Source organism: Scomber japonicus, chromosome 3, assembly GCF_027409825.1.
Source record: "Scomber japonicus isolate fScoJap1 chromosome 3, fScoJap1.pri, whole genome shotgun sequence".
NCBI lineage: Eukaryota > Metazoa > Chordata > Actinopteri > Scombriformes > Scombridae > Scomber > Scomber japonicus.
The window spans coordinates 21,664,413-21,689,747 of record NC_070580.1 but is presented as its reverse complement, the minus strand read 5'-3'; the positions used below and the strand labels follow the sequence as shown (position 1 = coordinate 21,689,747).

The 25,335-nt window shown below is 37.8% G+C and overlaps 3 protein-coding genes across 8 annotated transcripts; 2 read left to right on the top strand and 1 right to left on the bottom strand.

Moving 5' to 3' along the window:
* Window positions 1–1,340: 1,340 nt before the first annotated feature.
* Window positions 1,341–7,548, bottom strand: LOC128355293 (calglandulin-like). The gene is made up of 6 exons (XM_053315539.1): window positions 7,427–7,548; window positions 7,273–7,321; window positions 3,960–4,134; window positions 2,155–2,299; window positions 1,855–1,955; window positions 1,341–1,384 (listed from the first exon to the last, which is right to left on the bottom strand). Exons 1-6 carry the CDS (start codon window positions 7,546–7,548, stop codon window positions 1,341–1,343), a joined length of 636 nt encoding a protein of 211 aa, XP_053171514.1.
* On the top strand, window positions 7,474–19,899 carry gnb1b (guanine nucleotide binding protein (G protein), beta polypeptide 1b). Of its 4 annotated transcripts, none has more exons than XM_053315337.1 (11): window positions 7,474–7,642; window positions 12,883–12,991; window positions 13,152–13,190; window positions 14,003–14,109; window positions 14,333–14,396; window positions 15,245–15,407; window positions 15,952–16,018; window positions 16,138–16,339; window positions 16,471–16,687; window positions 16,850–16,965; window positions 18,156–19,899. In XM_053315337.1, the coding sequence occupies exons 2-10, from the start codon at window positions 12,935–12,937 to the stop codon at window positions 16,954–16,956; spliced, it is 1,023 nt and encodes a 340-aa protein (XP_053171312.1). In that variant the 5' UTR covers window positions 7,474–7,642; window positions 12,883–12,934; the 3' UTR covers window positions 16,957–16,965; window positions 18,156–19,899. The 4 variants fall into 4 exon arrangements, with proteins under 4 accessions (XP_053171312.1, XP_053171313.1, XP_053171311.1 ...); XM_053315338.1 differs by lacking the exon at window positions 7,474–7,642 and adding an exon at window positions 7,777–7,888; XM_053315336.1 differs by lacking the exon at window positions 7,474–7,642 and adding an exon at window positions 7,777–7,952.
* A 1,248-nt stretch (window positions 19,900–21,147) lies between these two features.
* Window positions 21,148–25,335, top strand: tardbpb (TAR DNA binding protein b). Of its 3 annotated transcripts, none has more exons than XM_053315257.1 (5): window positions 21,148–21,899; window positions 22,912–23,075; window positions 23,172–23,312; window positions 23,418–23,585; window positions 23,677–25,335. In XM_053315257.1, the coding sequence occupies exons 1-5, from the start codon at window positions 21,659–21,661 to the stop codon at window positions 24,166–24,168; spliced, it is 1,206 nt and encodes a 401-aa protein (XP_053171232.1). In that variant the 5' UTR covers window positions 21,148–21,658; the 3' UTR covers window positions 24,169–25,335. The 3 variants fall into 3 exon arrangements, with proteins under 3 accessions (XP_053171232.1, XP_053171231.1, XP_053171230.1); XM_053315256.1 differs by having other exon boundaries at window positions 23,415–23,585; XM_053315255.1 differs by having other exon boundaries at window positions 23,172–23,321.

Here is a 25,335-nt window from a genome sequence, read left to right as displayed (position 1 = left end):
ACATCCCATCAGAGCAAAGAGCAATTTATCCTTAGTTCTAAGATGTGAATGTAACATGGAATCCTCTCATGTTTGCTTTCAGGTTATATGGTGACACAGGATGGCGGTGAAAATAGACATATGATCCATTCCTCTCTCCTTAGTGCATCCTGTCTGCTTGTGCTTTTAATGAGGAACATGTGCAGCTGAAGCAAACAACCAATGAAAACCAACGGCTGGATTCAGTCATTGCTGTCCATTTAACAATCCCTGCACTACACAAAGGTAGAGCATGCAACATTTCACAGGGTCATCTTTGCCTGAATCATTTAATGGATTTATTAGTGCTGTGTGTTAATCATACATAGCATGTTATTTTTAGTCAAGATGCACTGTAACTCAGCTGTCCTGTGCAAACAGCTGAGCTACTAATCCTGCCAACGTGACCACGTCCTACTGCATGTGTCCTCTCAGATTAGAGATGCATACGTACCTTAACATATAACATGCATGAGTTCAGAGGTGAGCTGTGGCAGGCTGGAGCTAGCTAGAGAGGGGGAAATTTCATTGGAAGAGGCAACATTTCCTCCAATGTCTGCCCCTCCTCCTCCTCCTCCTCTGCTTCTCCCTTTAGCAATACAGATACTGCACACGCTGTTTACATTGAAAAAACAGCCATGTTCTCTGAAGATGGACTCCACACACCAAAGCAACCCTATCCCGGCAGGCAGCCTCCAAGAGATCCCCTTCCTGTTCTCCGATTGCCTCCCAGGATTTACTCCCCCCGTCTTGCCCTTTCTTGTATTTCACACAACAGAGGGTCTAATGGGATGCTGCAAACAGAGATCAGTGCGGCAAGCTCCCTCCCCATTCACCCTGCAATTGGTCTAATGGCTTCAAGATGACAGATGCAGTTGGCTCCCTCAGCTGTCCATTTGGCTTTGCAGAGATGAGAATGGGATTTAATGGCTCTGCACACACCAGATGCTGTCAGGCCTATGTGAATGACTGCATCCGGGTGGCAGGTCTGAGGAAATTAACCCTATGATGTCTTTTTTTTTTAAAACCACAATGACCTGAATTCACTGCTTGTGTGTTTCTAAGCAAGCACACACAGGGAAAAAAATCACTAGTAAATCACGTTTATAGATGTTCCACTTTAATGTGAAGGATTTGTACAGTTATTCACAAGATACACAGATATGTGATTGCACACACTCAGTAGTTCAATCATGCTGAAAACTAAAATGACAGTTTTCCTATTTTATAATCATGTGTCATTGGATAAAATATAGTCATTTGGCAAAAGCAGCAAAATGTCCACAAGGTTTGAAGGGAGAGCAGTTTCCTTCATTGAGTCTTCAGCTCATTTTGAACAAGTTTCCAGTCATCATGGCCACAAATTCTGAAAAAGTTAAAATAAAAATAATATCATATATTTATCTTTATTCCCATATTTTCTAATTTGAGGTTTTTTTTCTTGTAGCAAAACTGTTGTTCATTAAAAACTGAAATACAATCCTACAAACAACAATAAAATCTAAAAAAGTGACTTTTCAAGCGTTTTTACTGTATAATGAATTTATTTTACCATAAATATAAAAACTATATATATATATAAAGAATTTATTAATTTACTATAATTCAATTATTATTTTTAAAAAAGGACACATTATATCAAATTTGTAGAAACATAATGGATTTATCTTTACTTATTTATATGGACAATCAAAAGGATTAAAAAGTAAGAATTTATACAAAAAGAAGTTATCCTGTAAATATAAAAATGTGAACCATGACAGCTATCTTCTATTAACATTAAATATACATTTTCAAGCAAAGAAAAGTAATTTAGAACGTAACAGTAACAGATACCTTCATAATCTATGGTTCCATCTCCATCTTTATCTGCCTCCTTCATCATCTGCTCTGCCTCAATCTCATTAAGCGGTTCCCCTGCATTCATTAGTACATATCTGAAAATGAATAGTAAGCATAAAGGAACCATTTATAGTGTGAGTAATACAAAAAGTTTTAATAGTGTTAATAATCTATTATATATTGATTTGTTAATGTCGCAGTGTGCAATGGGTCAACATGAGGGCTGATAAAGAATTTCCTTATTTATAGAGGAAAAGTTAATGTTTGTCTTTTTCTCTAAAATATTGTTCTTACTTGAGTGTGTTCCAGTCGATATATCCTTTGGCCTCTTTGTCAAATACTTTAAAGGCAGCTCTGAGTTCAGCATCCTGGTTCTTGGTTCTTTCGTGGTACAACGCCATTAGACCCAGAAAGCTATCACAGTTAAATATTCCCTTTCCTGAAATGTCACAAAAGTAATCAATACAAACAAAACTATATTTTCAGCACAGTTCATTTTCGTTAATTAGAGAGTTGGACAGACAGACACACGGTGGACAGACAGATACATAAATATAGACAGATTGTACACAGAGGAGAAAAATAATACTTTCAAGAGGATGTGATCTTTATATGCTGTGAAATGAAAGACAATCCAGGACAACACATTGCCCTTTCATGATCATTATCTAACAATAATTAACCACAATTATCTGCATCCTGTCATTGTGTTTTTCTGAAAAACGTGTCTTTATTTCTAGAATTTTCTTGGAAAAAGTTTATTTTAGAAAGACAAAATGATGATTGATGTTTTGAGTGTTCAGTTGACATGAAATGTAGATTTACATCAGAGAAAGTCCATTTAAAAGAGGTCCACTTCATCGGTCAGCAGAAGGCAGAAAAGTGTGGTGCAGAAATTCACTACTTTGCTTTGAACATGTTCAATTTATATTACAATCACAAGAGATACCGTTCTCAATTATTTTCTTTTATGTTCTCAATTCAGTTCTTTTATGTTATTTTTCAGCTGTTTAAATATAAATTCACAGTGATAGCAGGAAATTATTTGTTATGGCTCGGGCACTAAATTTTTGGATTGTGCTAAAATTGAGGACAAATAGCAAATTTAGATTAGAGAAGAATTGATATCAACATCTCTATTAAATAAAGCAAGTTAAAGTGGTCATGGAAACTGTGTCCATCTATCCAATTGCAAGATGTTTGATTTCTTATCTTCTAATGTAATTCATGGTCAATTCCAATCATGACTTTTTGTTTGTGTGCATGTTTCCGTGTAGCACCAACATTAGTCTTTTTATAGTATGGAAGCCACTTTATACAAATCACACATAGTGAAACACTGCCACCCAGTGATGAATGTGGATACTTGCAATAAACAGAACATACTACTGCAGTGTTAGATAATGTTATTGTTTTTATAATGAAATTTAGAAGGTGTATTTCCCCTAAAATGTTACACGTTCTACTTTATGGATCCTAAATCTGAATGGATGTGCAATTAAAATCTGAACTCAATCAACTGCAACGACTACTTCCAAATATGTCAGAATTAATTTGATTTTAGACACATCTATTTTATCAATCTACCAGCACTTAAGATAATGGTGATTGCCAACTCTGGCTAATGTAAATGGCCAGAGTTATTATAGAACCTAATTCAGCATTTTATTTTTTAAATTGGTTTGGGCTGTACTTGAAACAGATAAAGCTTCTTCTTCATCCTCCCATGCAGCTGAGAATACATACAAAGCATTGCTTAAAGACATCTTAAAGATGCGCATGCATGTAAATAGCCATTTTGCATTATTACACAGTCAAATGCACCGTCATCACAATGGCTGTTTAACAGTCTATACACTGTCAATACATTTCACAAAGGTAAGATATATAGCAGGTATACAGTTGTAATTTAGGTGTTATGCTGTCACAGGTGTGACAGGTAAGAGCATAAATAACAGTTACATGTTAAAACTTAATCAATGATTCAAAAAGTCAAATAGCTGATTTTTATGAATAACTATTGTTATGATTATAGGTAAATGATTTTAAGATCATTTGTTTATTGACCTCTATAGTGTTGGATGCAAGCTTATATTCACCCTCTTTGTCCACATCTTTGGCCATTTGGCTGAGCTCTCTCTTTGTAGGATTGATTCCCATTAAACTCATCAGCCTCTCCAATTCCTGAGTCTTCACATCTCCATTCCCCTCCTCATCAAACATCTCAAAAACTCCTTTATACTCTGTGATCTGCTCTTGTGTTAACTTGCTCACCTGGAAAAAATGAAGGTGGTTTATTAATTAGGAAGTTGCAGAATTTGATATTAGAGGTTAGAAGGAATTATTAAAGCTTCTGAAATGACTTTGTGTTTAGCTAAATAGTGGTAATTAGATATACAAAGTTCTTCCTTAGGTCAAATCAAAATGTACTCACCATTTTTTCTGGTATTACAAACAGAGTTGAGGACAAGTCCTGCGTGCACTGACGAGTTATAAAATGAAATGATGTCTTAGTCTCATCATAACTACACTTTTAATGCCCTTTCCCCAGAGTTTAGGAGTGCTTGCTTCAAGACCTTTTATGGCACTTAAAGGATGGACTTACTAAACACCCACGAGGAATATTTGGATACTATCCTCAACCAAGAAATTGTACATGCCATATTGGAAAATATATAATATATATAATATAGTTTGGTAAACTTGTAATTAGTATAAAAAACACACACATTAGTTTTGAAGAAAGGATGCAACAAATGCTGAAGATAAGATAAAATATGTAAACAATAAAATGCATTTTCTGTGACCTCATCATCACATGTTCCACTGATGGGAACTGCAATTAGCTGTCTGTGAACCATTAGCAGGTGTTTGTGCAGACCCCAGTGACTCTTGTGAGAGCCGACAACCAAATAAGGAGGCACTTATCTACACAAAGTTATTTCCAACAAGGCAATAGGAGCATTAAGAATTTTACATTTGCCAAAGGGAAGTGCTAAGAATCTCTGTACACCACATGGCTCCACTGATCCTCTGTGTACTCATCGAGTTTGAATGGAGATACCAAGAAAACCAAAAATAGATAATTGTTGACAATTACATAAATAAAAAAATAAAAGAATTTAATTAGAATTCTATATTCCGGTTTTGCACAATCATGATGAAAACATTTGTAACCCTTACATACTGTTCAGATTCTCATCCTTCATAGTATTGAGCGGGTCATTTTAGACTCAATTCATATCTTATCAGTCATTAATAAATGGGTGAACAATACTTCATTAATGTTTCAGAGAGTAGACAGGGTGTTTTCTTTAGGTTTGTCACTATTCACTTATAGAGAAAATACTGTAACAATAACACTGTGTTGTGATCTCATGTTATCTAAAACAGGAGAACAAAAGAGTAATTATTTCGATTCTACTGAAAGTGAGGGATGCAACATTTTTGAATGGTATGTTTCATTATAACCATTAAAACCATCAATGAACACTTCCCATGAACCACATGCCCTACTTTTTGTCAGTTGCACACAATCAACTCTGCATTGAGTGTATTAGTCATAACACAAAACAACTAACTGGTTGGCAAATTTCAAATAAACATAGCTGAAAGAAAAAAAAAAGCATTACCTTTTTTTCAGTTATTTTTGTTGTTGTGTTGAAGTTGCATCTCCCTCTCTTTTGTCACCTAGTGGAAATGGTAATGTGGGACTGCAGATTGATCAGAGCAAGGTCTGGCCTACTGTGCTGTTGTGGCTGCTGTGGCTGGCGTGTGGGGAAGGTGGTGTCACCTTTGCATGAGAGAAGTTACAAGGACCTTTCCTCGGTTTTCTCTACATTGCCCTCTTCCTCTAATACGTTCTTTTCAACTTATTGGCTCAGTTTTTAAACTTGGAATATCAGATCAACCAAATAACTCCCTCCACTCCACCAAATCGGTGAACTAGAGACTCTGCTATGTCTCATGAAAGTTCAACCCAATTAATTTGCATGTCATGGTTGAATGGTAATATCAGAATTCTATGGACAAGACATGATAAAGATAATAATGATAATCAGACTGAACTGTCTTTTCATTTCACTTCATGTGGGCAGTCTTCATTTTACCTACACTGTGTAATAGAAAGAAAGAATATAGATCAACCTTGTAGAAGAAGGTGGCCAAAAAATTAACATACCTTTAAAAGATAGCCAAATTACAGCTGAAATTGGCTAGAATAAAACAAGTAAGGAAAACTGAAACAAACAGAAAAGGATGGGCTAACCAGGTAAAGGTTGGACACAAATTAGACGTGTGCTTGAAGTGTGGCCTCACTTTTGAACATAAGTTAACTTTTGTTATTGATCATGGGTGTTCATTTTTGACCTTAGAAACTTTTATTCTTTTGATCAGCACAAGTTAGTGGAAAATGTATGTTTAATTATTTTTCACATCACTCACCTGTAAGGATTTATGAGTTAGTAGAGTTACAACCATGTGGATATTACTTGCAGCCAATAATGTGTGTGGTATGTTGTGCATCTTTATTTGTTTGATGTTCAGACTGTGACAACATATTTCCACCTTAAGGATAATTGCATCTGTCTAACCAGCAAACTATAGGCTATATTAAATAAAAGTTAGTATGTAGCACAAAGATAATTTTTGTGCGTCTGAGGTGAAGGGATGTGACAGTTTCCTGGAAATGTGTCTGAACATCCAATAACTAAAAGCAGTGTAGGACCCTAAATGCCGTTTGTGTTTGATTTATTAGTATGTAATAATTTAAGTTAGTATAAAACAGCAGCCAGGGATGTGGAAATTGGAGCCACACAGTTTTTTGACCTTTTAAATATTTTTGTTATGTTTTGTATCAGTAATAACTGTGTAGGACAATTGCTCAGTATCATTTTTTTGTTTCAAGTAAACCTTTAAAAGTGATCAAGTCATCCTGTGGATTTTGTTGGATATGGATACTAAAGGGGAATTGTTAGAGCGTCAAGCTAAGGCTTCATTCACAAAAAACATACAAGCAGAAATCTCTCTTTATATTTCTTGCATATTATCTATTGTAAAACACTTAACACTGACAACAAAATGTACTGTTGAAAATACTGAATTTAAAAAAGCATTTAAGAGAAGAGGTTGGAACAATTATTTCAATTAGCCTATACCAGAAGACAACCAAGTGTAGCCTATAATACTGTGCACATTTGTAAAAACAACTTTCTCTTGGTGCTTCTTTAGTCTCTATCTTTTAATATCATATTGGAAATATTTTTTTCACTTTAACATGTAATCATTTAGACTTTTCTGTCTGATAATCCATAAGTAAAATCAACTTCTATTTCCTAACCAGCTAAATGACAGAAAAATGTTGTTGCCTATATCATTATTAGATGGAGCACTGCTGAAATCACCACTTCCTACTTCAGAAGCCAAGTTGGGGACTGCCTGCCGACTCAGCCGTGCAGTTAGACTGGGGTCACATTCAAAACACACCAAAAACATGTTCTCTGTGCTTTGAATCCACTCATACATATACACAATCAATTTCTACCAAATGTGAAGTGCTAAACATTGCCCAAAGTCAATGATAACAGCAGCATCTCCAGCTGTAGACAAGAGACACCAATCGACGGCTGTCCTCCCTAGCTGCTGCAGCGTGGGGTTTCCCAGCGCCGACTGCAGGGTCACCGCGCCCATCTCGTCGTTCGATGGCCGGGCGAGAGTGTAACTTCGGAAAGGGCAGATGTTAAGCTTGGCAAACGGGAGACAGTAGGCCGTCTTGTTGAATGAGGTATAGTGACTTTATAGATTAGCCTTTTAGTGTGCCTGTGCAGTGTCTCCAGTACAAGGCTGGTGGGTGTGATCCCCCCCTCCTCCTCCTCCACTCCTCCTCCACTCCTCCCCTCTCCGGTTGGTTGACTGAGCTCCGTAGCTGTAGCCTGCGTTCGGGAAGGGCTGCTCCTCGGAAAACTAACGCTAGCAGGCTAGCTAGTTAGTGAGCTAGCGCTTGTGGTGCTCGTTGATGCGTGGATCGGAGGTATACGCCGTCTTGTTGTTTTCCAGTCAATGCCAAAACGCAAAACAAACGCAAATTAAACCAGGTAAGGTGAAATAAAGCAACGGTCATGCTGCTTTCTCATCTTTTTTCCCACAACAATCGTTAATACCATTAGCTGATGAATTGTTGGCGGAATTGAACTGCCCGGGGGTGGGGTAGCTGCTGTTAGCTAACCTTAAGTTAAGGCTATTTAAAAAAAAAAAAAAAAAAATCATAAGCAACGATAAATTGCTTCAAGAGTGTCCGCAGCGGTGAATAAGCAGATGCTACTAAACATATATCTGCGGCTCATGTATGAAGTCAGTTGAGTTAAGTACATTAATGTTACAAAGCTTGAGTCTGCCGTAGAAAGTAAGGTTAGTGTTTTAGTGTTGGCCGGTGAGGCTGGGTGTCAGCGGCGGCCCAGCGGAGGGGTTTGTCGGCCTAACAAGAACACGGGTACTTGGAGTACTGGGCAAGTTTACACCCAGAAAGGTATGGGGTAATTGTGGTGATAATGTTTTAAGCTCATTTGAAGCCTGCTAGTGTTGGTTAGTGTCAGTGTTACATGTAAAGATGTAGCTGTCAGTGGATGATGACAGACTGGGCTGGGCTGAACAATAAACGTCCCGTAAACAAATTAACCACAAATATTGGTTATTGGCGGCAGCAGAAGAATCAGCAGCATCATGAGTGAACTTAAACACTGCCTCCTGTGTGTGTGTGTATATATATAGAGATATATATATAACAGTTATACTTTAATAAGGGGAGTTGTTGTTGCCGTGTTAACACCCTTTTTTTCTTCTTTCACAAGCCGAACTAATAAGTTAGCATATTACCTCTGCAACGAGACGGCCGCGCCGGTGCACCGAATTTAGTCGGTAATGGTAAGATACTGTCTATACTTTGCTAACAGGCAGATATGCGGCGATGGATCGTAGATGATCTCCTACTTTATGAAAAATAACCAGCATCAGTTTTTCATTTGTTGCTAAGTGAAGTCAAACAGGCCATCGCCGCCCGACCTTGCAGTTTCTACACAGGCTCGGCTCCACCGCTGGATTAGAGATTGAAATAAATATACACCGGTACGTCGTAATGAAATCAACCGGGCACTGTCTGTTTTAACGAGATTGGTAGTATATGAGTAAGTGGATTTCTGGAGGCCGAACAGCCAGCGAGTTTCTCGGTTTACCCCACTCTGTTGGCTTAAAAGCTAAATACATAGCACTCCATGTAATTGCGGAAGAGCAGCTGAGTGTACCTTGAAGTGGCTGTGGTTAGGTTATTTTGCATTAGATGCTATTAGCTATTTGTTTAATCTGTTATGAAATCCAGCGGGTCTGAGGCTGGATTGTCTTGGTTTGTAAATCGGACATTCTTAAATCATAAGTGTAATCGCTACTAATAAAGTGACTGAGTACACTGCTTTCTGGTGTATTAGCTCTGCCCTGCCTGCAGGCCTACACTTAAAAGCCTGCTAGCAAGCTAACTAGCGGACAGCAGTCTGCAAGATGGCGTTTAGCTGCATCTTCTCAGATTTCCATCAGTGCAAGTCATATTGTCATTACATTGAGCAGCGGTCAGTAAATGAAGGAATTTGATTACATTAGTCTGACATTCATTTTCTAATACTTACTATTCTGCAACATTAAGGGGCAAATTTTATCTTGTAAAATGTGTGTAGTCTCTGTAGACCAGCCTTCTAAACAAATTAGAGAAACTGAGTAAAACAGCTATCCGGCAGCCATTCAAATACAATGCAAACTGTGCGACTGTTGTAGGCAAATCACAGAAGTGCACTTTGTTAACTATCAGTACACTGCACACAGAGCTGGGTAAACCTGTGCACACAAATCACTTAAAACAATGTTCCTGCTATGAGCTTGTTGTCTTAAATATTTATGTGGTACAGTAGCTCAGTTTTTTCTCTTGTTACTTATAACCGTCCAAATTATGATATATATGAGACACACATTTTCTGAAAATTCAACTTAATCCCAGTTTATTAAAATTACATTAATACATTTTTAAAAAATATATAAAATCTTACAGTATCTGATCATACATCATGTGGAAAAGATGGACTCTATTTGACTTGTGATATCCCCGGCAATGAGTAAATCCAGGCACTTGCTTTAATCATGTTGTGTGTAGACGAATTAAGATTAAACTCATCCTTTTATGATTGGGAAAACATATTTCTAATGCCTGGGCTGGCTTTGCCAGCTGTTTATGATAGTGGACATGGATAGGATTACAGACCCGTTGACTGAGGATTTTGGCTTTTAGGATTATAGAGTTGCTCAGTGATATTGCTGGTTATGGTCTTTTTCTGTGATCCAGCTTAAGACCTGTGAAACATTGCATTATCATCTTTTAACAGTACAGATGAGCTGACGTGCCCTGTTTAGAACAGATGTGTACCTTCCTATTGCAGAAAAACACATTTTTAAACTTTAACTAGAAATTTTGGAGATGCGTTAGATTTCAGAGAGTAGCAGGCACAGACTGCCCTGAAGGGACCTAAGAGCAGCCAGTGAGCTACAACTCCAGGCAGTTTGCCACTGCTCATTGTTTATCAAGCAGTCAGCTGACCCTGATCAGGCGCTTGGAAAGGAGAAGTGATGAGGCAGAGGAACTCCTTAACTTTAAGCATCCATAGAGGTCAATAGGAAATAATATTTCTTAATGTGGAATGTTTAAAACTCTGATCTATAGAATTACTCCTGGTTATCTAATTTTCTGGTTATCTGTTACAGTTTTAGACTTTGTTATAAAAATAGTCAAAAATGACAAATTGCATCTTGTATTCATCTGATATTGGTAGTTTTTCACTGAAGATCATTTTCACATCAACAACTATGAGTTGGAAAAGATTTTTTCATTTAGACAAGACTTTCAGTTTTAACTCAGACACATTTTTCATCAATCATAACTGCAACTAAAAGTAAAACAATTACTTCATTATGAGTAGTAAGTCACTTAATCATTGAGACATAATGTGCAAAAAATTGTACATAAGTGCTTAAACCCAAATGAAAATGTGTTTAATCCATTAATGTGTAAAACATTTATAATGTTAAAGAGAAAACATACAAGACATTAATCGTGTGTTACTGTGGGCATTGGTAAACTTACTTATAGCACAGCTGTTATAACTTGATTTTCATTGTCTCACACCAAAATAATTTGTATCAATGTGAGAAAAGTGAAGAATAATGTTTTAAAATAGCAGCTCTATTTTCAGAGGTTTCAAGGTGAGAACAGCATTTTGCTGTCTGTTGATGATACTGCATTATAGTTGACATGTTTATTATAAGATTAATGAGTGTAAGAGGATAACCTATGTAAAAATGGTCAGCCAATCAGAGGGTCTATAGGATAATGTAGTCAGGTACAGAAGATTTTCACTCTTGTCCTGAAACCTGCTGTAACATAGGCCTCGAGACTGAAATACACCAGGTAAGGTAACCAGGAAGGAAAGGTTGGTCAAAGTCAATGAGTTTATGTCTGCTAACTGTGTTAAATTTACACTGCATTTTAGTTTTTTAGTAACTTAGTTTATCAAGTGTATAATTTTTTCGTATCATAATGTTGAACTTTTAACTGTTAGATGTGTAATGTGAGTTTCTGTTGTAGGGTTTATAAAAAGACCAATTAGCATCTTGCATAGATTGTAGTTTTTAAGTGATACTTCATGTGTTTTCCTCCTTGTAGTCTTCCAGTGTCATGTTAGATATCACTTGATGGTTTCCTTTGAAAGGAAGTTTGTCTTTGTTTCGGGTTGATTCAGCAGAGTCCGTACTGTAACAGCACTGTAAGCCTTAAATAGTCCTAACTGGTGTCACATTTGGTCAAAATTGCAGGCTTTTGTTATTGTTTTCTGAACGTTGTTAGAGATGGCATTGTGTCTGCATGCACATTCTATTATTACTAGAAATGTGTTTCTAATGTTCGATGCTCTTGAATAATTAATTAGATGAATCTGAGCTCAGGGTTATCATTTTTCCAGGATGAGTAGAGTTGGTGAGATATCAGTGACCATATTCACTAACTACTGACTTTATTTTAAGTGAGACAGTTTACTGATTATTAGAAGTTCATATGGGGGTTGCTCGTGGTCTTGCTGCCACCATACTGTTGTTTTGAAAAATAGCTTTTTATTATCAGAAACGAGCAGACTAGGACACCAAGCAGTTAGATTTTCATATGCGTCACAATATGCCACAAAGTTTGATATTAAATTGTTTTAATTAACATAATATAAACTGAATACTGACATTAATATGCTTTTACCATTTATTTTCTGTTTTGTTTTCTTAAATTCAGAAATACAGAACATATGGAGTGTGTATATATGTTGTTAAGTAATCTTTGAAATAGTTTTTTACAGTCCTTGCAAATGGAGCTGGTGTGTTGAGGGTTTTTTGTGGCTTCTCTAAAATAACTGTCTCGAAATGACTTGAAAGAATTGTATTTGCTCTGATTAAAGGGACTCCATGTAGTTTAAGGTATGTTTATTATATCTGCAGCACGCTACTCGACCATGACTTGAGTTTTTAAAAAAACATTTTATTAGATGAACTTTGAATGTGGCTCCAGGCTTTGTATTAATATAAGTGGCTTATTGATCACTTGGCTAAAATTCTGAGTATCCCAGGGATTGAGGTCAACAGGATAATGACTGCTTTTCGGATCATTGGAAAGTCATGCCTTAACAGGATTTGTCCGGCAATCTAAATTGTGTGTCTGGATTATGTTGGTGACATTGAGGTGGGGAAAGTAAGGGTGAACCATGAACTGTACATCTCCTATAACGTACGTAAACAATTCAGTCATTGAAACGTCAATTACGCCGACGATGAGTCTCTTCTACCAGCAACTCTTGGTTTGGGTTTGGACCCACTTCACTTTACAAAACATGACCTCGAAATTAAAATGAAGATTTGTACGAACGATTAAAGTGGTTCTATCTGTTCTTTTTTTAGATCAACAAGTGCCCCGGTAGCTGGAGAAGAGTAATTGAAAAAGCAGAATAAAATGAGTGAACTGGACCAGTTACGCCAAGAGGCAGAGCAGCTCAAAAATCAGATCAGAGTGAGTAACAAATCGTTTCTTTAAAAACACTTTCCCATACCACATACCATCAGGTGTCGTCAAAAATGCCATTTACATGTTAGTTTTGTCAATGTAAGCCTGTAAATCAAACATAGATGGAGAAGTTTTGCCCTAATGATTTGACTTTTCTTCTTTTCAGGATGCCAGGAAAGCATGTGCAGATGCCACATTATCACAGGTAACATTTAACTAAACAGTCTGTTAGGTTGAAAAGGGTTTGATCTGAAAAAACAGTTCATTTTGGCAGCTTATTTTATGTAGTTTAAGTTACAGTCTTTTCTCAAAAATGAATGTTCGTTTATTAAAATGAGAAAAGACACTTACATTTTTGTCAGTATCAGTTAAGTCAAATTTTTTTCATGCATTGCCAAGCATTTTGAGGCTACAGCTGTCACAATCTTTGTTGTGTATAGTTACCATGGTTACAGGTGTTCTCATCTGTTGCGAGGTTAGTGGAAAAGGCACTGTGTACTTGTTCTCACACACACACACACACTGTCCACTTTGCTCTGCAGTAACTCAACAGACTGACTTTCCTCTGTGAATCCAGTGTTCATTTCCCAAATTTTGTCTGTTTGAATGGGAGCGTTGATCCGGCTGTTCTCGCTAACCTAGCTTACACCTCTAACTGCGCTCCCCATTGCAGAGCATCGGATCATTGAGAAGCTAGATTCATTCACTTGTTCACTGAAGTAGTGTTCACTGTTTGAACAACTAGTAGGGAGATATAGATGGTCGACTGCCGACATTTATTCTGGGCCCTACTCATTTCTTCTAATAGCAACACCAAACATAGCCGACTGCAAGTAACTGTAATGTTACATTAGTCTGACCTTTTATAAATATCGGTAGGGTGGCTGCATGTTTTTGTTTTCTTCTTGTTTAGTTTTAGTTTTGTTTCTGCTGTGGAAAAAAAGGTTGCCGACAAATATTAAATAATGACACGATGTACAGCGTCAGAAATGAACCAGAGTGTATGATGTTTTGCAGATCACAGCTAATATTGACCCCGTTGGACGAATCCAGATGCGTACAAGACGAACGCTGCGGGGTCACCTAGCTAAAATCTATGCCATGCATTGGGGAACAGATTCCAGGTATATATAATGCCTGAAATATATGACTTATGGTGTATTTGTTAACATTGTTTCAATCAAAAGTACGATGCAGCCTAACTGAAGTATGGATATGGTTAATACTCTTCAATTTGAAAACAGCTATTTGATGCTCTCAAGTTTTCAGTTTGGTCAACATCTTTATTCTTTAGTCATTATTCCTTGTTTTTTGAGGTATAATACATTACTGCTCTCATTTTTATAGGCTCTTGGTCAGTGCCTCTCAAGATGGCAAACTCATTATTTGGGACAGTTATACCACAAATAAGGTAAGTAATGCTTTTCAAGGTGGATTCATGTAGTAGTAGTTGAATCTGTATCATTCACAATCATTAAACAACTTGAATAGTAGTTTAGACTGCAGGTGAAGGCCATCTACATGCAATTAAATATACATTGAGCTTGATACGAGGGGAAACTGGGGGAATTAAAAGATTAAAGGGTCGTCCTTCCAATGTATGTGTACACCTACTGAGAGGATTGCCGGCTAGATTGAGGTCAGAATTGTATATCGGATACCTTAATGCATAAAGGGCCTCACAAAGAGAAACGCTGCTAGTTTCAGCCTTCGTTAAATTAGACTGCTGCATTTTGCTGTCTGGGAGTGGTACTAAGTAGCGGCTCATTGATTGAAATGTACTATCATGTTTCGATCACAATGGAAAAGATCCGGCCATGATTATACAGGATGTGTCTAATGCCCAAAAGTACTTTCTGTGCTCTCTCGTTTCACTTGCGCTTATTTTTTGGGTCATAGATGCTCCCCTTGGTGACCTGGCGTGGATGTCACTCTGATTTTAGCCTTGGGAGAAAAACAGCAGTCGGCCTTACATTAGAATTACTTAGACCTTGAATTGTATATAAGACTCTAGTACCTACAGGTATGACGCTGGTCATATTGTACATTCCCTAGTTAGAGTGGCATCTTGGTTTTTTGAGAAGTTCCTTAGGACTTAAAAGGAGTCATTTTATGTTTTCACCAATAATTTAAAAAAAAATTCAAAAAGAAGGTGCATTTCTTTCTTTACCAGATTAGTAAAACTGGCTACTCGACCTTAATTTTCTTTGATAAAAATGAAGTGAATTAATATGTTTGTGTGTTTCACCTTTGTTTCAGGTTCATGCCATTCCACTTCGATCTTCCTGGGTCATGACTTGCGCATATGCACCATCAGGAAATTATGTGGCCTGTGGTGGTTTAGACAACATCTGCTCCATTTACAACCTGAAAACACGCGAGGGGAATGTACGTGTGAGCCGTGAGCTCGCTGGACATACAGGTATATGACTGACCTTTTTCATCTGTCACATCACTTATTAAGCAAATTACAGAACTGTTTAATATTATCTTTGTATATTATTGCCTATAGCTATTAAAACATGAAGTTAAAACAATAGCATTGTAAAATCATTTTAAGGGAATTAGCAGATCATAGGTTAAACAGAATTTAAAACTATTCTTAAATGTTTTTTCACAACATTTTTAGGAAATTTGTACAGTTAGCAGTTTTTACCTTTCATCCAATCTACCATATATGATAATGAAGAGATTCAGAGCTTAGAGATGGAAAAAAAATGTATAAAGTCACTCGGAAAATGTACCTAGAGAATGCATGACTACCGCGGGCAATACACCCGCTTATCTGAGAAAGATTGTGCTTAAAAAAACAATGAATACCAGCATCTGTAACCAGCAGCTTACTTATTTACTGTTATGAATGCTGATTATACATATTTGTACAAATATTGGAGTACACTACTAATTATATAACATGACATTTAATAACGTATTGATAACTCAACTATTGATTCCTTCATTATCAGGATACCTGTCCTGTTGTCGCTTTCTTGATGACAACCAGATTGTTACAAGCTCTGGCGATACCACTTGGTGAGTAAAAGGATTGCCTACATAGAGATGCATCACTGAGTTATTATCAAATCAACATTTTAATGCAAAAACTAGGAAGTTAGAGGAACAGCTGTCTTAATCTTGTGTTTTGTTTTTAGTGCACTTTGGGACATTGAGACTGGCCAGCAGACAACCACATTTGCTGGACACACAGGTGATGTCATGAGCCTGTCGTTGGCCCCTGACTCACGGTTATTCGTCTCTGGTGCTTGTGATGCCTCTGCTAAACTCTGGGACGTTCGAGAGGGCATGTGCAGACAGACATTTACTGGCCATGAATCTGACATCAATGCCATCTGTGTAAGTTACTCAAAAAATCAAAACTGTAGCAAACTAAGTAGTTTGTTTGTTGAAATTGCACTTTGGTACAGATGACCTTTTTTGTGTATTCCTTTATCGTGTGTTAATAATGTCTCTTCTGTAATTTTCAGTTCTTCCCTAATGGCAATGCCTTTGCCACGGGCTCTGATGATGCCACCTGCAGGCTGTTTGATCTGCGTGCTGATCAGGAATTAATGATCTACTCTCATGACAACATCATATGTGGCATCACCTCTGTTGCATTCTCGAAGAGTGGCCGTCTTCTTCTGGCGGGATATGATGACTTCAACTGTAATGTGTGGGACACACTAAAAGCTGACCGTGCTGGTGAGTAGACTATAACTGATCCCATTTCCTCCATGTTAGAAAAACAATCTTGGGTTAATAATGAGATGTAAGATGGCTACATACACTGACCATACAAATGAACCTGTTAACTGTCTTCTTTTTAGTCCTGTTGACTAAAGTAAAACTGTGCTGATCTTTTAGGTGTGTTGGCTGGACATGACAACCGTGTTAGCTGCCTGGGAGTTACTGATGATGGCATGGCAGTTGCAACAGGATCCTGGGACAGTTTTCTGAAGATCTGGAATTGAAGCCTGAAGGTTATAATTCTTTTTAATTGTTTCACATTTTCTTACATCCTCACCAAAGGCTATTCCTACCAAAAACCTGTAGTTGCACTTTTGCTCTTCTTTTTCCTGGCTGGAGTGGTCACCAGCGTGCTCTTGCACTACTTGCGTCCGCTTCTAGCTCCAAGTGTTGTCTGTCCAATGAAATGTCTTTCTGTTTATTAGTCTTAATTTGTGTTGCTAGCATTGAATTAATCTGGGCTTTCTCTTTTGACCAATGAAATCAACATTCTCCCCTCTACATTTTCAGTAGACGCTAGACAAACATCAGGAGGGTAGCTGCTTCTAGTATTTGATTAGCGGATTTCTTTTTTTCTTTTTTTCTTTTTTTTACACAAGATTTTGGGGATGGGCATTTCTTATGGGGCTTTTCCACTATACAGTTGTAGTACTACTCAGCTTTTCCATTAGGGATAGTACCTGGTACTTTTTAATACCTGCTCTGCCGAGGTTCCAAGCGAGCCGAGCCGATACTAAAATGTGACATCAACAGACTGCCAGCCACTGATTGGTCAGAGTGTCGTCACTGGAAGAGTCATGAGCGTGACGTCCCACACAAGAATCAAACCCAGCATTTTTAAACACCGGTAACAGCATTACAGCAATTCGTTTCTCTTCTCTTGCTCTGTTTGTGACAAAAAGCCACAGACTGAGCTTTAAGTACACCATTGCCTCGATATCCTCCATTGTTTATGTGTTTGTGCCGCGTATAAAACAAAGTCACAGCAGTTTCGCGCAGCCGTGCTATGACGACCCAACCCAGGGTGAAGTAGGTACCATGAAGTCATGGAAAAGGTCGTTCCTGGTACCAGACGGAGTAGAGTCGAGCTGAGTGGTGCTACAACTGTATAGTGGAAAAGCGTTATTAGTGGCCAATTGGTGCATCTCACATCATCATTTTCAGCCACTTAAAATTGACAGTTATCCCCCAGAAAAAGAAACTATACCACAACTTCACACGACTCACTTTGCAGCCTAGTTGGTTGTAGATATGTATTGAACTGTAGGCAGTTCAATGTATATGTAGTCAAGTTCTGAAGTCAATCTGTGTGACTGTGTAGCTTTTTGTTCAATCTGACTTTGCCCATTATGGTTTTAAATTTAAAAAGGTCAGATCAGTATAGATTTGTTAAATTCTAAATTTCAGTTTCTTTGTTTCCCAGATGTTCTTTTAACTCCAAAGTTGACTGGAAGACCATTACAACTTCAGAATGTTCACAGCATCTTCTTCAACACTGTTTAAACTGACTTGGACACCACAAAAACGAAGGGAAACCAATGCCTTTCCTACACAAAGAAGAGCACAATTGTTTATCACCTAGTTAAGAAAGGATCTCCTGTGGTATCAAATCAGAAACTTGTGCATTCCTTCTTGGACCATTTTATGTTACCTTGAAAGAAAAAAACAAAAAAAACACTATCATCCCATGCAAATGTGTGCGTCTTGAAAGCAAATGTTGGAGTGTAATTGTACAAATTATTTAACTTTTTTTTTTCTTTTTTTTTTTTTTTTTTTTTAAGAATTCTATTCTGATGGTTTGTTATTCTTGATGGCTTTCTTTTTGTCATATTTCTTTAGTGGTTTTAAATATGTTTGAATTACAGCTTGTCTTTCTAATCCGGTCAAATCATATAGACAGATGAGAGAAAAACATGCAGAAGTAAAAAGCTTGGATCATATTACACGAGCAGCTTTCAAAATGTCCATGATGTATTTATCTACTAGCTGTTTTTGTTTCATCACAGCCTTTGCACATGAAGAAGCTTCGCCTCTCAACTAATACTATGTTAACTAACCAAGCACATGCTATAAGTTATGAATGCTCATTCCAGTACAAAAGGAGTTATTACGAGTAACTTAACCAGTTAACCCCCTTAATTCTTGTACATGCCTTTTGGGTGGGAAGGGGTGGGGTAGCAAGGTAGGTGCTGAGATAATTGGGGCATGGCTGGATGGATTTTATTATATGGATGGGAGGGGGGGGGGGGGTTGTGTTTAGTATCCACTTTGAGTGAAACACCTCACCTGACTAAATAGACACTTCCTTTGCTTGGGACTGCAGTTGCAACTCTGTGAATGAAATGTACAAATCAATGTCTGAAAATAATGGTCTGATGTTTTAAGTTAAGACATTTAATTTTGTCTGCCATGAGTTAATTTAGATGTGCATGCTGTAGACTTGCTTTCAATGGTGCAAAAATCCTAGATTTTTTTCTTCCTTTTTTTGGTTTCTGAAAAGGAGAGTAACCTATTGATTGAACTTAATAGAAGCCAATTTTTTTTGGCTCAAACTCGGCATACATCATGTACTAATACTGGTAACGCTATGCACCAGAGTGAGCAAGAATGGAGAAAGACTTAATATTGACTGCGTACTTCATGTAAATTATGCTTACCAGTTCAATCGATGCCAATTTTTGTAATAATTATAACAATCATTGTGAGACTTCTATCCTTGACAAGTCCTTTCTCTCCTTCAAATCTTCACACTCAATGGAACAAAAACATCCTCACAAACTGTCCATACTAAAACTTTTGTACATTTATTTTCCTTGGTCTTAAATTGAAAATCAGAGCATCTGAATGACAACATTTCACTGTATACAGAAGCACTTTTGTTAACGTTGTGACATATTTTCACTTTTCTTTTTTTTTTCTGCGATGATGTACAATAAATGTGATGTATTCGTGTGTGGCCACAAGTGAAAATGCAATTCAACTGAGATGGATTCCCTTTTCTCTTTCCATTAATATTATAGAGCTCTGCACCCTTATGTACCTTTTCACTTTTTGTATTTCATTTCAGTCTGTTGGTGTTCCACGGTGAGCTGGATACAAGATAGATACTGTACTAAATTGTACTGTTATTGATTGGAAAATGTAATAAAAAGCTGTTTGAGATCGCTCTTGTTGTTGAGTTGAATCCAAAATGTTTTTTAATCTATGATTGGCCAGTGTAGCCCAAATTTAACCTCTTAATCTTTTCAATGTGCTATTTACATTTTTTAATTAACATAATTTAATTAATCTCTGGTCTATCTGAAAAAAATATACCAATCTCATCCATACTAGTAACTAATTTGCTTGAGTTGGATTCTATACATGCCTTAGCAACTCATACTTTACTATCATATAATTTACAAAACATTGTACCATTTTCACAACAAGCTGCTCTAAAGTTTTTGTAGACAACAGTTACGTATTTTAACTTAGATTTTCATTAAGGTACATTTGTTTCATCAGATTGTTCATAATTTAACTTTAGATTTGAAGATTTTCACTACTGTGTATAAATAATTTATATTTTCAGCATCGTTGATGGAACTGGAACATCAACTAATGTTCAGCCACGCAATACTGATGCCTAGATAACCCCTCATGGACCATTAAGTTTATAAAATCCTAAATCAAGCAGTTCATTTACGGACTTCTAATAGGACGTTACACTGGACCACCCTGGAATCTTAAACACTCAGATTTGGCAGCACAGCAAAAACACATTTTCCTGGCAAACAGCTTCTTGTGAAACACTACGGGGGTTTAGTCTTCATAATTAATAGCAATCACGATACGATGTGGTTTAATGCTGAAGATAATTAATTGTAATCCGATACATTTTACATCATGAAATCATAGAATGCAGTCACAGAATTATTTCGCGTTGTCTATTTTACAATATGTATGGTCAAACCGGACCGCCATCTTGCCATCTCTTCCAAACCATGTTTCTAACAGCGTTATTTTTTCCCACCCGCATTCTCCACAGTGTAACAGCTACCTAGCTAGCCAATCGAAACAACGAACGCAACAAGTACTAGCCAATCAGAGGTAGAGTAGGGCGGGTCTTCGCAGAATACGGTGAGAGAAAAGCACAGCAATGAACGGAAGCCGTGGCGGTTGAGACTGCTATATTCCGTTATGGGAGGGGGGCGCAGGAAAATAAAATGATTTATCAACAGTTTTGTTTCTCGGACAGTTTTACACTAAATACAAAACTATGCACACGGTGAACTAATAATTAATTTTTAACTAGGCTTCAGAATGACTAGTTACAATCTATTTTAACGACAAACACTTTTGAGGGTTACCCGCCGTGGAGTGAACCCGCCCAATCAGATGACGTAGTTCCTGCTAGGTTTAGATAATGCCAAGGCCTGATATGGTGGCTTCAGTTTGCGCCTCGTGTAAAGAAATATTCCTCTAAACTGTTTTTCTTACTTTGCAATTTTTTGGGGTGAGACAAGCTTCTTTTTGGTGTTGAATCTGTGAAGCCTATCTTGCGAGGGTGTGTGCGTTTGTGTCGTATTAGTTAGCGGGAAACCGTACGCAGTTTTCTTTTAAAAGGCACATTTGCTCGGTCGTCGTCCGGTGTTGACGACACAGCTCTACCCGACTGATCCCGACGAACAAAGGAAAAGTGAGGCCGACGTACTCCCGATAGCACGATACGAGCCACGTACTGTTTATGGACTAATTTAAAGGGAAACGCCATAACGCAATTATTGTCATTTTAATTTAATTTTAGGCGCACTTGCCTGATAATTTAAGTAACGTATAAGCTCGACTCATTCAGTCCAGTTTTAGCATCATCGGCTAAGGTTAGCTGCACCTCGACTGCTAGCGGTAGTTTAGATTTGAGAGAAGTTTGCTTGTTTTTTGTGGAAAATGGCCGAAGTGTACATCAGAGTTGCTGAGGAGGAAAATGAGGAGCCCATGGAGATCCCGTCCGAGGATGACGGCACTGTCCTGCTCTCCACGGTGGCAGCTCAGTTTCCAGGGGCGTGCGGCCTGCGGTTCAGGAGCCCCGTGTCTCAGTGCATGAGGGGAGTGCGACTTGTGGAGGGGGTCCTACACGCTCCTGAAAACGGATGGGGGAACATCGTGTATGTGGTGAACTATCCAAAAGGTACGCAAAGACACTTTTCGAAACACTTCTCTAATGAAATACTTCACTGATAAGACGACCAAAGACACCTTTATTTATAATTCATGATGTAGCTTAGCCTGAACACACTGAAAATAGATGAGACTGACGAGTTTGCCCACGCCCACAAATGAGTACTTTGAGGCGCTAAAGCCAGTTATAAAATTACCTCCTTTTTGTTTACACTTCGTTGCCTGTTTTATTTCTTCAAATCGAGCTGAATCTAATGCAGTTACTCTGCAATAACACTGGATCAATATTTTCTAAAACTGCATTAGGTAGGTTCAACTTTATGCTCATTTTGTATGATATAATTTGTGGTGCTGCTGAATCATATTGTTTTAATGAAGTATTCTCTATATTTCTCCATATCTCTTAGCCTACTTTATCAGAGCTGAAATAATCAGTTGAATGTCTGATGACTATCGCAACTAATTTTGTTTCAATTGTCATTGACAAATATGATAGACTGAATATTTTGGGGGGTTTGGACTATTAAACTATTAAATCATACAAAACAATATTTTTAAATTGAACTTTTTGAAATTGCAATGAGCACTTTCCAGTGTTCTCTGCAAGATTAAGTGATACCTAAAATGATCATTGATTTTCACTTTTTTTTTTTTTTTTCACATCCAATGTAATGCATTCACAACATTACTATGTTGGACAAGCACCTCTAAAATAGTTCAAACAAAGGTGTATCATACTTTAATGAAATTAGAATTGGATGCTCACTAAAATACACTAAATTATTGAAGATTACACTCACCTTTTACCCTAGTTTTCTGGATTAATGGTCATATTACACATTTTGCTAAAAATGTATTAGGAACAACAGACAAAGGGAAATGTTTATTAAATTATGCTCAGTGTGAATGCTGGTTATAATACTTTGTCTGTGTAGTCTATTTTTTCTAGTGGCAAAATTACATCTGATAGCTGTTTGTGTGGTTAAAATGTCATTAATTCCTCTGTGTTGATCACATTTTAGACAACAAAAGGAAGATGGAGGAAATCGATGCCTCCTCTGCTGTGAAAATGAAGAGAGGGGATATGAAGACGTCGGACCTGATTGTACTGGGTCTTCCTTGGAAAACAACTGAGCAAGACCTGAAAGACTACTTCAGCACTTTTGGAGAAGTTATCATGGTTCAGGTATAAGAGTCGCAACATTGATAAATTCCACATTGCATATATGCGTTAGTGTGTGTGTGTTGACAATTGCCCTTCATTATTACTTTCTTCCTACAGGTAAAACGAGATGCCAAGACCGGAAACTCTAAAGGATTCGGCTTCGTGAGGTTCACAGAGTATGAGGCTCAAGAAAAAGTAATCTCCCAGCGCCACATGATTGACGGGAGATGGTGCGACTGCAAGCTCCCTAACTCGAAGGTAGATATGGTAATGTCACCGCATATACCCACACATCATGTGAATGAGAAATGTAAGCGGTGTTTTTAGCAATATATAACCTATTATTTTCCTTTTTCACAGCAGGGCCCTGATGAGCCTCTGAGGAGCAGGAAAGTGTTTGTAGGCCGTTGCACAGAGGACATGACCACAGATGACCTACGACAGTTCTTTATGCAGTATGGAGAAGTCACTGATGTCTTTATCCCCAAACCATTCCGTGCTTTTGCCTTTGTCACATTTGCAGATGATCAGGTAGAGTATGGAAAATATAGAAATGAACTTCCTGTTTTAGCCGTACCTGGACTCAGCTGAGCTGATCTGATTCATGTCTTCTTCCTCATAGGTTGCCCAGTCTCTATGTGGAGAGGACCTAATTGTCAAAGGTGTCAGCGTTCACATCTCAAATGCTGAGCCCAAACATGGCAATAGGCAGTTTGACCGTACAACACGGTTTGGGAACGGTTTTGGAGCTCAAGCATTTGGTAGCAGCCGTAGTGGGTTAGGGAGCAGCACCAACAGTAGTCTGGCTAATTTTGGTTCCTTTAGTCTGAACCCTGCCATGATGGCTGCTGCTCAAGCTGCTCTGCAAAGTAGTTGGGGGATGATGGGCATGCTGGCTAGCCAGCAGCAGACATCCACCTCAGGTAGCACCTCCAGTGGAACAAGCTCTAGTAGAGACCAGAGTCAGTCTTTCAGTACAGGCAACAGCAACTACGGCACCAGCTCAGCCAGTCTTGGCTGGGGAACAGGGTCAAACTCTACAACCAGTGGTAGTGGGTTTAGCTCAGGTTTTGGGTCCAGTATGGAGTCAAAGTCATCTGGGTGGGGTATGTAAGTTAAATGTTTGTATGGTAAGTATTGTGAGAAAGATGAGTCTTTTCAAAATTTATTTCTGGTGTTAATGCGTATCTGAAAACTTAACACTTTTGTGGAAGATGTTTTGTACATTTGGAAAAAAATGCTAAAGATTTAATTTAGAAAGTGTTTGAAGTGAATTGTTTACCAGGATGTCTGACTTAAGTGCTATTTTTGATGTCTCATTTGTTTGTATCCATTTCAACTGGATTCTCTAATGCATGTATTGTGAAATGTGATATAATCATTTTGAAACTGCATGAATGTTTGTGGTTCACTATTATCCGGCTTTGTCATCTACTTAAAAGGCAATCTTGCATTGGGAAGAATCTGGTTGAAACCTAAATGTTTTAAGTGCAACTTTATTTGCAGTCAAGTTCTGTGGAAAAGCCTTCATTGAAATCTCTTCTGCAGTTCACCTCTCTTCCATTTTCCTGTGAGGAAGCTCCTCTTTGGCAGCATTCTTGGGGTGATATCGGTATCATTCTCCCTCTTCCCACCTGTAAATGCTATGCCATCAAAGAACGGCTTCACTCCGCATGTTCTAAGAGACGGTGGGTGTTTTCACTTTTATCCACTTTTTTAAAAATGGAGAGAACTGCGCAACTGACATTTTAAGAACTGATGAGTGCGATTGAGGATGGCTTGTGGCGAAGAGTGAAGCGATGAGTGAGCGAACGGAGAGACGCGTGAAACGGACTGGTTGTGCAGTGAAAGAGCCCAATTTGACTGCTTTCTGAGTGTGTGAGTGGAAGCTGCAGATGCTACAAGCGCCTCCCCTAACATGGACATTCTTTAATTAGTACTTCAAGATTTTTTTTTTTTAATCTTTGCAAGTTTTTCCTTACTCTTTAAGTATGTCGATCAAATGCAGAAATATCAAAATGTAGTGGAATGTTGTGATTATTTGTATTGCTTATATTATCTGATTTGAATGCTGTATGGTGTGTGCTTTCATGTTATTGAACTGATCTGTAAGTATGTACTTGATGTGGATGACACCTGCTGAAGACTCTGGGGGACGCGAGTGCTAGTGTGAGAACGTGGAGTGGTGTGTCCAATGGTTCCCAGTAGCTCTTGATGTTTGTGAGGTGTTTTAAAAACATGTCAAATTAAGGGAGTTCTAATAAAGTTCATTTGAATAGAT

What these genes read in the sequence shown, in the direction of transcription:
- LOC128355293 (XM_053315539.1), bottom strand. Translation starts at nt 7,548, where the DNA reads ATGGGCGCGGTGACCCTGCAGTCGGCGCTGGGAAACCCCACGCTGCAG. An exon ending in TCCCCAACTTGGCTTCTGAA is followed by an intron (nt 4,135 to 7,272) that starts GTAGGAAGTGGT and finishes CATTTTTTCCAG; the next exon opens with GTGAGCAAGTTAACACAAGA. An exon ending in ATCGACTGGAACACACTCAA is followed by an intron (nt 1,956 to 2,154) that starts GTAAGAACAATA and finishes ATTCATTTTCAG; the next exon opens with ATATGTACTAATGAATGCAG.
- gnb1b (XM_053315337.1), top strand. Translation starts at nt 12,935, where the DNA reads ATGAGTGAACTGGACCAGTTACGCCAAGAGGCAGAGCAGCTCAAAAAT. An exon ending in CTGACATCAATGCCATCTGT is followed by an intron (nt 16,340 to 16,470) that starts GTAAGTTACTCA and finishes TGTAATTTTCAG; the next exon opens with TTCTTCCCTAATGGCAATGC. An exon ending in ACTAAAAGCTGACCGTGCTG is followed by an intron (nt 16,688 to 16,849) that starts GTGAGTAGACTA and finishes CTGATCTTTTAG; the next exon opens with GTGTGTTGGCTGGACATGAC.
- tardbpb (XM_053315255.1), top strand. Translation starts at nt 21,659, where the DNA reads ATGGCCGAAGTGTACATCAGAGTTGCTGAGGAGGAAAATGAGGAGCCC. An exon ending in TGTGGTGAACTATCCAAAAG is followed by an intron (nt 21,900 to 22,911) that starts GTACGCAAAGAC and finishes ATCACATTTTAG; the next exon opens with ACAACAAAAGGAAGATGGAG. An exon ending in CTAACTCGAAGGTAGATATG is followed by an intron (nt 23,322 to 23,417) that starts GTAATGTCACCG and finishes TTTTCACAGCAG; the next exon opens with GGCCCTGATGAGCCTCTGAG.